This window comes from Limulus polyphemus, unplaced genomic scaffold, assembly GCF_000517525.1.
Source record: "Limulus polyphemus unplaced genomic scaffold, Limulus_polyphemus-2.1.2 Scaffold4267, whole genome shotgun sequence".
Lineage (NCBI taxonomy): Eukaryota > Metazoa > Arthropoda > Merostomata > Xiphosura > Limulidae > Limulus > Limulus polyphemus.
Genome location: NW_013669877.1, coordinates 35,892 through 50,120, shown reverse-complemented (window position 1 = coordinate 50,120; position 14,229 = coordinate 35,892). Strand labels below are relative to the sequence as shown.

The 14,229-nt window shown below is 29.9% G+C and overlaps 1 protein-coding gene across 2 annotated transcripts in view; it reads right to left on the bottom strand.

The window, feature by feature from the left end:
• LOC106470885 (proto-oncogene tyrosine-protein kinase ROS-like) overlaps positions 1–14,229 on the bottom strand; it is a 64,224-nt gene that overhangs the window by 32,902 nt on the left and 17,093 nt on the right. For both annotated transcript variants that reach the window (XM_013931460.2, XM_022399525.1), the window contains exons 6-18: positions 13,652–13,736; positions 10,909–11,060; positions 10,334–10,487; positions 9,665–9,787; positions 8,330–8,511; positions 8,073–8,167; positions 6,801–7,240; positions 6,061–6,153; positions 5,257–5,466; positions 4,885–5,010; positions 3,387–3,562; positions 2,618–2,804; positions 916–1,069 (exon numbers count right to left, since the gene is read on the bottom strand). In XM_013931460.2, coding sequence (XP_013786914.2) covers positions 916–1,069; positions 2,618–2,804; positions 3,387–3,562; positions 4,885–5,010; positions 5,257–5,466; positions 6,061–6,153; positions 6,801–7,240; positions 8,073–8,167; positions 8,330–8,511; positions 9,665–9,787; positions 10,334–10,487; positions 10,909–11,060; positions 13,652–13,736 — 2,177 coding nt within the window. The remainder of the gene's footprint in view (positions 1–915; positions 1,070–2,617; positions 2,805–3,386; positions 3,563–4,884; positions 5,011–5,256; positions 5,467–6,060; positions 6,154–6,800; positions 7,241–8,072; positions 8,168–8,329; positions 8,512–9,664; positions 9,788–10,333; positions 10,488–10,908; positions 11,061–13,651; positions 13,737–14,229) is intronic.

Genomic DNA, 14,229 nt, shown 5'->3' with positions numbered 1-14,229 from the left:
ACGTAACGTAGTAAGAGTACGTCGTACGACTACCTACCTACTAACGTAACGAACTAAACTAACTTAACTTATATATAATAAACTAAATAATATATATATATATATATATATATATATATATATATATATACACACTAGAAGGTTGAAATGTTATTGTCAGATTTACTCAGGTAGATAACTTGTAATGCTATCGAAAAGCAATATACAACGTCTTTAAAAGAAGTTTAATGAGGAGAGAAAAGTTATTATTGACAATGAAGATCACACAAGCAGCATGAAGTGTTGTTTCCAAATTGCCACAGGAGGATAAAGACCAAGTATCTTATATATAAGTCATGCTTAAGGTTTCTAATTTTGTTATATTTTAATTATTCAAAACAATACTTTCACTAATCAAAAGAGGGTTATCGACTTTCATGGTGCTCAAAATCTACAATGTAGAAATATCCAAACAGAAGTTTGCTTTTGGATATTTTTGCAAAGCTACTCATGGGCTATCTGTAATAGCTATTCCTCATTTTGAACTGATACATTAAAGGGATGGAAGCTAATCAACAGAACCTACTGCTAACCCTTGTCTTACTGAATAGTTGGATTTGACCATCACTTTTACAATGCACCACAGTCCCAAAGTGTGAAGTGTGATCTTGTTTTGTGGTGGTAGACCCTCAAATCCACAGTCTGGCATGCTAACTACTGGGTCATGCTTGGCCAACAGAAGTTTGCTATGAAAAGTTTCACAACAGAATGTCCTTGCATTTAAGATAAACTTTAAGAGGAGATTCATGGTAGAAGCTTAATAAAAAATGTTTGTTACAGTTATTTAGAGAAAATGCATGATGAAGTTACTGCACCTTCCAGAATGAAGGAATTCCTTACCTTTTATTATTCATTTCACACTATATCAAAACTTACATGTTTAAATCAGGAATCACTCCTACTTTCTTTACTATGTTGTGTTCCATCATTTTCTCAGACACTAGTGGTGCTTCATAGAGAATTGATCCTTCAAAGCTGCGAATTACCCAATACACTTTATCTCGATCAAAATCCATGCTGAGGCCTATTACTATAAAGGAAATAAAATTTCATGGACTTTTAAAACCATTAGCTAACTGAACATCTTCCATTACTTTAAATTACAATTATACATGAAGTTAGTCTACTTGTTGAATTAATGTAGAAAAAAACAAGAAATGAGTTCATATCTTATGCCATCTTAAACCCATGACACAGCTTTTTTATCTGTTGTAGAAGGTGTAAGTCAATTTCAAAATATCATAGAAAATAAACTAAAGCATCATTATACAAAATAGTTAACACTGCAAGAACTACACATTTGCATCTATAGATGAACAGAGCATAATCCTTTAAATAACGTGCCAATACACAGCCTAACAATAAGAATGTAGACAACCTCAATTATACAGCATGAACATCTCTGTAAACTAATATGCAAGTAACCCTGAAGTATAAATATAAGTACAGCTCAGTAAAGATCATAGAATACAAAACATCTATACCATGAATAAAAAGTCACATATTAAACGATGGAATGGTGTTTAAAGTCAACAAGAAATCACCAGATCAATTGCAATATTACTGACTACAGAGAACAAAGTGATTCCAGTCTTGACAGAAAAAATAACACTTTCTGCATGTCCCAAAACCAACAGAACAGACTCCATCCTATGAAAAATATGGAGAAATACCTGTATCAAAAACCACCACTGTTGCAAGACAGGTACAAATGGGCCCAAATACCATCAGAAGTTATCTTCATAACATGTTTTACAGTGGAATAGCAGCTAGTTGGAAGCCACTCCTCATTCCTGGAATATTATACATCAACAGTAGTCCAATCACAACTTCCTATCTTTTACACTTAATTTCCACAACTTTCAGACAGTGGACACAACTGGGTTCAGTAACTATCTTCCCAGAAATTTTTGGTGAACTTCCTGTAAGCCACAACAGTTATAGTAAGGGTGACATTTGGATGACCACAACAGGTGGTATGGTCACTGCTCTTTGATACATCATAATTATCAAGCAAGGCTTTCTGCCTCTTTATGCCAATGACCTTACCAGACAAGACAATGTTTTCACCCAATATATAACTCTTGCTCATTCAACTCAAGTTACAAAATGAAGGCTTGAAGATTAGGACAATACTATTTTCTGATGGCCAGACCAATCGCCAGATATGAAGCCTATAAAGAATGTGTGGTCCATCCTTGATCATTCCCTGTTAAAGCATTCGAAACAAACAGGTTTTTCTACCCTATGTTTCACTTACGTCTATTTACCAAAGTGGCATTCTTTTTGGAGTGCAAGTCTATTTATTGGATAGGTTGTGTGTGTGTGTGTGTGTGTGTGTGTGTGTGTGTGTATACACACATGAATGTAACTAGCATTTTATTTTATTTATGGATATCAATATAACTGATGTTATTATTTAATTTATGTAACATTTATGCTTGTATGTAACACTATGATTAGTGTGCAAGCTGTAAAAAAACAAGGTTCATACTTTTTTTACTATCTTTTGATTTACTAACAAAATTAAGAAAACACTTTTATTGATAAAAAACAAAACAAAAATGATTTAACTAACCTTTCCCAGAAAAAGGTTCTGTTTCAAAATACACATGATGTTCAAATCCATTAAGTCTTGAGTATTCTATAGTGTGTGTTGTAGTCCAATACAACTGCCCTCGAACAGAATCAATAGCTAACTCTTGAGCAAGTGTATACAAATGTAGGTGTTCAGGATAGGAGCCATCAATGTTGGATCGGGAGATCTAAACATGATATACACCACAAATTTCATTAAGTCCTTAAAGATCATTAAACAATGTACATGATCTCAATGAATGTGAAAAGAATACAAGATTAACTCTCTAAATATTCAGAGCTAAAAACTAAACTAGTATAAATAACCTTTCAAAATGCTTGCAGTACCTTAGCCAACATATAATAGTATCTATTACTTGATTTATTGTTTTATTAACAGTGAAAGGACTGTGTTTATAATTATATTACCAAGAAAAATCTTGAAGCACATTTAGAATCAAAAACTGTGACAATGTTATTTATATAATGAAAGTGGTTTGGATTTTTAAATATTTCAGACTAGTAAGCCCGTTTTTAGTTCCAAGATTTGAAATTACTTGTCATAGAATATCCATAAACATTAAGTTATTGTTTTTAATAAAATTATACTTTTTTTTTTAAATTGATTTGGTATGAAAAAATTATTTCCTTGTTGAAATAAAGAAGACTTTATAATTGAATAGACAAATACTGAACATAAATGATCTTATTCTAATAAAAACATAAATTAAACTGTTTTATTCTGAGCCAATAAAACCATTTTCACATACCATTTGCTGATGAGGACTAGACCAATATAGCTTTGGAGCAAGCCAATCAATTGTAATGCTTGCAGCATTAGTAACATTCTGCAGATGAGTAAGTGACTCAGTCTCAGAGACATTATACATAAACACCCAGCTGTTGTTAGTGTTCAGGAAGACCAATCCATTATACCAGCTGATGTCTGAATAAAACAATAAGTAATTCTCTTACTACAAAATATAAAAAAAAGAAATTTGGCAAATGGAAGATAGATGCAAGCCACTTCATGACTGGAACCATCCAATATTTAATATTGTTAATAATGTTTTTTTTACATTTTAGCAATAGCTTTATTACAATTTTAGGCTTATAACCTTGGACTGGTATTTATTCTCAGAATAAATATCATAAAGTGTAATACCTTGGATTGGTTACATTAACATCGAAGCAGTTGATAAAGGAAAACTGAAACCAAAGCAAACTATTTATAGCTCTAGCTTCTTATCTTTATCAATTAAAGCAACAACTGCATGTCTACTGAAGTGATTAAACAATGAAGAAAACATTTAATGACCCACATTCTCCAATACTTGATGTTTACCTATGTAACTGACACTAACTCCCAAAAATGCTTAAAACTGCATTTCAACACATATTCCATAATGCCTCAAATAAGTAACACCTTTCTCAGCGATGTACTCTAAGCTTTGAGATCAAACCTAAACTTACACCACATCTATATTGCAAGATTATGGCCCAATGAAAAAGAGAGGACATAATAAACAGTACAAGTGGATTTGGACAAGACAACTAATCAACTATTAGCAAATATTAACAAGAACATATTATTAATCATTGGTTTAAAAACAAAAATCAAGGAACACTGAAGTTTTAGACTGGTTGAGAATGAAGGCAAGAACAGTAAGAATTTTTTGGCATATAGTAACAGTGACAGCATTAGCCTGAAGTAACGTTATTTATTTCAGCTTCTAAACTAATCAAACCTGTTTTTTTTTAGTTATTTGGTGAAATGCTTATCCATAACTTAGAATGAAAGTAAAATAGAAATTAGTACCCTGTAGACCTATCATTTAAAATTACATTTGCTCTGCATGAAATTTTATATACAACCAAAGTTTTGTATTGAACGAGTAGTTCATAACTGTTATACAATCACTGCTTGAATTAAACAGAAAGTAACACTTCCAAAAAATAACTAAATGACAAAGTTTTTCCAACTTTTTCATACAAAATACTTTTTTGTTTTTGAAACTTTTTAAAAATGTTTTTAGTATCTCTATAAAGGATAAAAAGTATACAGAACTTTTAGTACAGAAATTATCAGACTGAATAAAATTTAGATGCAAATTTCAATTTTAGCTTTAACTTTTCATATATAAAAACCAAAAGAAATATAACAAGATAACTTAAAGCAAAATATTTAAATTCATCTTTATCACAGTTGTATATTATTTACTAATGTAACTTTTCCATAAGAATCACTGGAAATAATAGCAATTCTACCTGTTATAAAGTTGTCACCCAAACTTGTCTTGTTAATCAGTGGTTTCATGTTATCTCCAATAATATTAGTTTTCACAAGGCCTTCTCTACCACTCCAAAGAATAAATATATCATCTTGATCATTTCCTGAGAGAAAAACATGATCAATTGAACTCGAAATTTATAATTAGCATCATATATAGTATTTAAGTATGTACCCTAAAATTTTTTCAGTGTGTGTTATACAATACTTAGAGAACAATATTTTTTGTGCATCTCTACTCTAACAATGCTATCAATTTCAAATACAAGTGTTAATTTTTTTATATTTCATAATTCACAAACTATAAGCCTACTATTATATTTTAATATACAAGGATGATCCAGCTTTACCTTCTCTTAGTGTCTTCCCATCAAACAGATCTGACCAAGGTCCTTTACCACCCCTATTATAAGCCCTGACTTTCACAGAGTAGTAGGTGTTTGGCAGTAAATTCTCAATAGTACATGATGTTTCATTTATTTCCTTCCTGTAAATGGTCAACCCTGCCTTCTGATCCTCCAAATGAACCTCATAACACCATTCCTGCCAGGCTCCACTTCCTTTAATAAAGTGTTTTAGTTCTATCATATATATGAATATAAAAAAGTGACTTCATACCAAAATTCCTGTAAAATCCCACCCTTTAAAAAAAAAAACAAGTGTTTTAAAAGTATCACACTTACATAAAACCACTTCTATTAGGCCCCCACTCCATTTAATAGACTTCCGTGTTTTAACTTGATTACATAAACATAAAGTACAACTTACATACTTTAATATTTAAATGCAACTAGGAGTAAGCCAATTGTGAGAGACCCAGTTTTAAGTTAAAACTTAGTTTTGTTTCTTACCTTTTGGCCAAGTGAAGTTAATCTGTAACTAAAATATATGTATAAAAGCCATTAAGTCAGTTTAATCATAAGAAGAAATTTAGCCTTCAAAATCTAAACAATAATTATTAAGACAGATTTCAGGTAATGTTACAATTATAAGAACCTCTTAAGTAACTATCTTGTGTGTGTGCGTGTGTGTTCCAACTAAAAGGAAAATTTTAATGATTCTCCTAAGAATACTTTATCCTATGTTACCAGTAAAATTAATGATAGTTTTTACAATTAAAGAAGTAGGTAAATATCAACTACATATATTCTTACCAAAACCACCAGGTCTTCGTGGTTTAGACCAGGCAATTTTAGCCATTTTGGTATGGAAGACAACCTGAACCTCCTCAACAGGATTTACAGGAACTAGAAGACATGTTTTACTCATTAGCAACATTTTTTTCATCTTAAACATTGCACTAATCAGCTGTTTTTCTTGAATGTGAAGAATATTAAAATAAGAACTTTCAAACTGATCTAAAAAATACACTTTAATATTAAATGATTATTTTCCTTCTAGTGGTAAGTTAAAAGCCAATAAAGCATCTTTACAAAAACAAATATATAAAATTATTTAATGCTATGAAATTTAACAGTGAACCATTTTCATCTGTTTTAATAACAGCATCCTATTTATATTTCATAAGTGTTACATTTAAAAAAACACTACTCTCAACTGAAGTACATTAATAATTTGAAGTACATACTTTCAACATGTTAAATATATTAATCTAAATATTAGTTGTTAATAACTTGAAATTATATATGCTAGAATAAAAATACTACATTGTTTTCTATATTGTAATCATAACACAAAAACATATGTTATGCTTAACAGAACAAGCCCACGTAGATAGTCTTCCAACTTATTATTCCTTTCATACAAAAGATCAAAGTACTTATGATCTCCCAATGAAATGTTCCACACATACTCAAAATGAGGTTTAATTTCACAAATAAGCAAAAACTAAATGTGCACAAAAAGTTCACAGATAGAGCATTTTTACACTTACCAGGTAAAGGCTGGTAATCTGAATGAAGGATTTTAACACCTAAAAATTCTTTCACTGTTTTGTCCAGCTTAAAAGTGATGTGGAAATATTTATCCTCACTGGAATGATACTCTTCTTTGAACACTTTGTCTTGCTTAATCCAATAAAATAATCTGTTGTAAGTCACTAAACTTTTCACTTGTGTGAAGTCAGGTTGTTGGGAGTTAAATCTGACATCATGTTGGTCTACACCATCCAGAGTTACAGTAAAAACAGTGTTTTTTTCTGGCACAGGGACCAGCAATTGAAAGTTTTTGTGATCAACAGCAAAGGCTGTGAGAGATGTCCCCTTCATGATTACATGTCCACTATCAGCAGGAACATCATCACTAGAAATTCTTCCAAGGTCAAGACTATAAAGCCTTGTTTCTGAATCTTCATCCCAGGCCCAATAAAGAAAGCTGAGGAGAAAGTAAGATAATCACATGAGTAATCTATGGTTGTCTTCTTTCAAGTTAATTTTGTAATTGTTAAACAACTTGATCATAACATTTTAAATTTACATAAAACAAAACTTTCAAGAAATAAGTGCTTAAATTATTGAAGTACTAGCCTTATTTCATGACAACGTCATTGATAACTTTTTCAAAAATTAAGCATTGTACTGTTTGTATTATAAAGACATTTGAAATTAATTTAATTCTTGTTTGTTTCAGAGGTAAGATGTTAGAAATTATATTCTATATAAAACAACAGTACAGTCACTTTTACCACACCCTGTACGTGTATATATTGCTTGTTTGTAATTAAGCTCAAAGCTACACAATGGGCTATCTGTGCTATACCCACCATGGATACTGAAACCCAGTTTCTAGCATTGCAAGTCTACAGACATACAATTATGTCACTGGGAGGCATATACAGATATATATAATAATATATTGAATTTAACTACCTCATAAATCAGTCACTACTTAGATCAAAATGCAATTTAATAATAACTTTACATAAAAACAAGTATTAAGAGAAAATCAAAAGCCAGATTTACAAATTGCTCATGGAAACAATATCCGACACACGGTGAATCAGTACAACTGTAATTGTACACACGTACTTCCATTGAGACGCGATTTTGTTATTAAGCGAATTAAATTAATATTTATTTTAACAATGAGGGATAGTATTCCCCCTCCATTCCCCCCTCAAAGTTGAGCACTGGCTACAATCACCCTTTTTTGTTTATATTAACAAGAATTTACCTGATCTGAGATCCACAAGCACAATCATACTCACCCATTATAAGGATCCACATGAAAAGTTGATGGTTTGTTTTTAAATCCAGACACAACTACTTGGCACATTGTTCCTTTCAAATTACATCTACTGATCTGCAACCATAAAGGTTAAAAATATTAGTACTTTCAAAGTTTTTGTGGTTTCACATGCTTAAGAAGTAAAAAATTTAAATTCTGGGAATTAACAAGTTTTTACTTTCATGTGAACTAATGATGCTATTTTTTTACATAAAGATAATGTTCAATTTTACTAACCTGGCTTTTTTCCTCCATGTATAGGTAGTCATTTAGCCAATCCACTGATAATAATCCAGGATAGAAAGTGCTGTTATGAATTACTGTATTAACTTTATCTTTCTGATCTAGAAGAAAGGAGTGAACTGATCCTGATGTGTCCGACACAAAGATAATTTTTTTCTTTACGTGAAGCCCCACTCCTGAAACATGTAATTACCTTTTCATTAAACAATGCTATGAAAGGACCACACATAGATTATTAGTTTTATCTGCCGTCAAAAGTATTTGGGCATTTAAAAAAACAGAAAAGGAAAATCACTGTCACTTTTCATTATTTTTATTGAAAAATATATATTAAAATATAGATTCAGCTTTAAGATAAATGAATGAATTCTTATATAACATGCAACAAAATAAACGATCATGTGAAAAACAAATTAATTAATATTTAATTATAAAGCTGAATCTGATTTATATTTTCAATAGAGTAATTTGAAATTAAAAAAATCACTTTTTTTTGTTGAGTTCTCTCTCTCTCTCTTTTTTTTAACTGCCTAAATACCTTTGTCTGTAACTGTATACTAAAACACTTTATGGTCAAAGATTTCTGTGAAAGGTCCCTTAATTAAAAGTATAACAGCTTAAATATTACTTTCATATTCCAATTCAGATTTGAACAGAGATCCTGATATTGTACATAATATACATAATATAATGAGAAATATGCAAAATCATATATTTTAGGAATGGAGCAGAATCACATGTAACTGGACAGTGAAACTCTGGATAAAAGAAAGTAATATACAAGCCAGTTTTAAGTTTTGGCCTAATATTTGAAGTATAATTGATTTCCAGGGAAATTCTTTTAACTTTTATTGTTTTCGTTTGAAATAAAACTATCATATTATAGCATTTTGGGTTATAATTCAAATTTTATTTTGTACAATTACAAAATGCTTAATACAATTATAAATAAGTTAAAAAATAAGAAGAGAAATCAGGATAAGTTAATTTATGGTATCTCAACTCACAATTTTAATTTAATAATGTTATTGAAAAATAAAAAGGACAACTAATCAAACTGAAATGTGGGAGTCACTAACTTAGAAAGGTATCAAGAACTACAATCCAAACACTAATATTTTTAATAAAATTTCATGCGTCATGTACCTTTCAATGTAGCTTTTAAGAAAATCCATAATTAATGTAAAAATATTTAACTGTAAAAAATATTTAATATGTAAATGGCAGTCTTTTCAACATTTTTTGTAAATTTTCAATTGAAATCAGTCGAATTAAAAAACATTGGTTTAATCTTAAAGGTGTTGTTGTTGTTATCAGTACAACACATACCAACAATATTGTTGAATTTGTCCTTAGACTGATACAACAGTTCTGACGATTCTATGAAGTCAAGTCCTTGTAGAAGAACTTTCTGTTGAGACCAAAGCACTAAGTATGGAGTAGCACTTAACACTATAAATAAAATAATAAACAAATAAAAAAACATGTTAATCTTATATAATCACATTACAAAGGAATGTGTCAAATATCATTATCTTCCTAACTTTTCATTGATTATTAAAGAGACAAATGCAGGGTTAAGAAAAGGATTATTCACTTGAGTAATCATGGAAGGTGTTCCAAGATCCATCCTTGCAGTTTAATGGATTCCTTTGCAGTCAGTAATTGTTACATACATAATCATCAATTGTTAAATGCTGAAAAAAAGTTGGTGGGGCATTGAAAAAGTTCTTTTTGTTCAATTACTTAGTAGACTTGCACCTGTAGTTTTAATGTAATGCATTAGGTAACGATAGTTGTTCACTGTAATATTTCAAAAAATTTTCAGTACTAAAAACCTTTCCCAGTAAAAGACAAATCTGTTAACAACCTTTCAAAACAACTTGTTCTTTTTGCTTGTAAATGCAAAATATTCTTTTCAAAGAAGTGAATAACCAACCTAAGTGTCACATCTTTTATCATTTTGGAATTATAAATGTTTAGTTATAAGGTATGTACCAATTGGACTAGGAATTGATGGAGTTGTAACATTCTTAACATCTGGGGGTCCTTCTCCCATGCTGTTTCTGGTTGTAATAGAAACCTGGTAGGTTTTATCAGGAACAAGATTGTTGAACATGTAATATAAATCACCAACAGATTCAGATACATCCTGTGGGGAGAAAACACTCTTACTGAATGCAATAGATAAATTACTTATAACTTATATGGTAAATTTAGTAAAAAGTGTAAAAAAATGCAAACATAACTTACACAGCTTTAACAGAAGAAAATTAAAAAAATGCATTAAAAAAGAGCTAATAAGGTTAATAAATATTTTAAAAATGTATTGAAGTTCATCAAAAATAAAACTTGTTTTAATTATACTGATAAATAATTTCTGTATGAGAAGATTGTGAGAAAGCAAAACCAATGAACTGATTTCAAGAAAAATCATCATAAAATCTACATTAACTGTGAAAACATTAGGCATTAAAGGATCCAAAAACTCATGAGCACATACATGATTTAATATTTAAAATAGTCATGTTGAAATAAAATTAATTGAAATAATGTTATTTACTAAAGTTTACCTTAATTGGATCGTATCCATCTGGCATTTCCTGAAGGTATAAAACATAAGATAATATTGGCCCATTAGAGAAAGGAGGAGGTTCCCAGCTGACAGAGATTCTTCTTGGCCCAAGAGCTGCAAGACTTGTAATGGTAGGAGCTGTTGTTGGAACTGCACACACACACAAAAAGTTATATGGTTGATATTACTCACCTCAAACCACTCAGATCAAGATTAGAATACTTAGAAATACAATTTTACTTTTCTTTGTTTTATAAAACTCACAGCAGGAATGGAGAAACAGATAATTAATAAAAAAGGAGAGACAAAAACACATTAATAATTTTGCTCACTATAAACATTTTTATTTGAAAAGTTTTAATTTTAAATATTGTAGCAAGTTATCATCAGTATTATTAGAATAATCCATAAGTTACTTTATGTGAACAGAATTCAATTATAAGTTGCTTAAATATATATGACAGGTTTATTTTTTAAGCAACACAGCTAATGATCCCTACAGCACTTCTTTTGTATTAATTTCAGTTTAAAGATTTCAGGTCAACCACTGTATGTATCAGATTAAATTCTCACCAATATCAAATTTAGTAGAGTGACTTTAGAGGCTTCAGGAAGTTCCCATCCTTTGCTTTATCTGCTAAACTACAGGTATGTTTTGCAACATCCTGTGTCACACTTCCTCTACAGCTTTGGTAACATTATTTATATGCTTTAGTAGACTATAGGATAAACACCATTAACTGAATTTGGAAATAAAATCCAGTTTTCTAATTAACATAATATATATATTAAATATATTTAGTTCAAGCCAAAATAATGTGACACTGTAAGGCTTTAGTTGAACAACACAGTAGCCAAATTAAAAATAGGTTGCTTTGTAACAAAGAAACAACCTCAGAATCTTACAAACTTGTTTGTATTTTTGGGAATTTTGTTAAAACAAATTTGTAATGTTTGTAGCTTCCATTCTTTAAAAATCATTATATTTTGGATTGGTTCCAAGAATTCTATTAATATCACATGTATGCTTGGTTAAACTTTGTCACTTTCCATAAAAAATCTTCCGATGTTTTCCCTAGATGAAAGCCTACATTCTTAATGCATTTTTAACACTCAAGACATCCTAGCTGTCATAGACGAGTAGCAAAACTTCAAACACATTTTAGTAATCAATAAAATATATAGAATCAGTACTTCTGTTATTATACAGCCAGAATTTCCCTTTAGACAACAAAAATTAAATGTGTGGAAGACCCCAGGACAACCAATCCCTTGATTTCTTATGCCCCCCCCCCAAAAAAAAAGTGTACCTTGGACATCCACATCCAAGTACTTATACATCAACATACTTAAATGTCATATTTAAAGGATGTAAATTTGCAATTAACAAAGTGTTAAAGTGCTAATTACTTGATAAGTCTATTATGCTTTGTTTATTAATCAATGTCATGTTGGTTTCATATACATATCTTCAATAGATTTCCAAGGACAAATTATATATTTCCGCAGTTTTTATTACATTCTGGAACAGTAACAAAAAATAAATACTTTGTAAAATTCAATGAAATAAATATGAAGGAATAAGTAAGGATAACTTAACAAAAGGTGTGAAATTTGAGGGATGCTGTATTTCTAGTTCACTATTAGACCAATCAAACTCTGGAATGTGAAATTATTAATATGCATGAAATGTCTCATGTACTTTTAGTTTTAGGAAGCTCTGTATCATCCATATGCATGTCAGAAGAAACTTGCAAGAATTTACCTTGTAGCCTACGAAAATCTGCTTCAAATTATTCATATAACTGTATAAATTTAGCAGCTTTGCAAACAGTCACCTTTTTCTAAGGCCTTAAAAAATTTCTTCGTTTCTCATTTTTGACTGACCCTATATTATTGCTGTGATACTAAATTTTTTCAGCATTTTTTAAATAGAATGTTGACATGGACTTAAAAATATAAATTAGCTTTTAAATCGTTGTAGTTCACTTGAAATGATCACAAAAGTAAATGGCGATTTTTGTTATTCAGGTGTACCATTGGCACAGCAAGACATCTATGCTTGTTTCACTATTGTCATAACTCCTCAAAATATTCAGAATTAATAAATTCTATTCATAACACTTCTTAACACATATCCCAAACAACATTACACACACTCCCACAAATAAACAGTAAATAAATATCCAGTCCAAATGACCTAGTGTTAAAAATGCAATGTGACAAAGTTGCATGGCTACAATCATGGCTGCAGGGGTGGGGGGGCACTTACCACCCTGTAAAATGAGAGACATATTTCTTTATTCATTGAGTGGAGAAATTTCTGTGGAAGCTCTACAACATTTACATTTGAGCATATAATACAGTGCTCTGAGACCTTCAAGGTTTTGAATGGTTCTTCCAAAATTGATGTACTGAAAGTCCTGGACTTTCCATTTTTGCAAATCAGTGAAAGGGTTGCAAAATAAAATCTAAGTTTGAAGAATTTAAAATGAATAAGATGGGATTTTTCTGTCATATATAAAATATAAGAATTTATATTTATTCATTTTGAACCCAGTGTTGGTTTTTAAGTTTATTATTCACACATTCTGGCAGTAGTTGGTGATCAACATTCCTTTGCCTCAGCATAGTAAATAATTTTGGAACAAAAATATATTTACAATTAAACCACTGAATCATACTTTGAATACATTTTTTATAAGATCAATCAAATTCTCATGTTGTAAGTAAAAACTTACCACCATAAGGTAGTGTTGATATCTCTACACTTTCATGTGATACAATTGGAGCATACTGAGGAAGAATAATCCATGCAACTCGAAACTACAGAGAAAATGTACCTAAATATCTCAGTTTCATTCCGACATTTAATTTAGAAACTTAAAATGTGTGTGTTTGTATATATATATATATATATATATATTATTTTTTTTTATTTTTTTTTTTAAGCACAAACTTTTTTAATTTCAGTGTTTTATTTCCTAAATTATACATAATTTCTCTTGCACATAATCAGTAAATGGGATATTAATTATTTTACTTGTACTTAGATTTTATTAACTCTAGTTAATTGATATATTTCATTCACATAGCTTTTCAACATTAAAATGATCAATATTCATACGCTTTTGAGAAATAATGAATGATATTAAGCTGATTTAGCTAGATATACAAATTAGGATACTTTACATTTATACATACATTGTGAAAAGATAGAAACAATGATAAAATTAATTCAAGGTGGATCGATTAACAAAGTAATTACACAGATTTTTCTTCTGTTATTACTTGGCTATTTTTTTAATGTTATGCCATG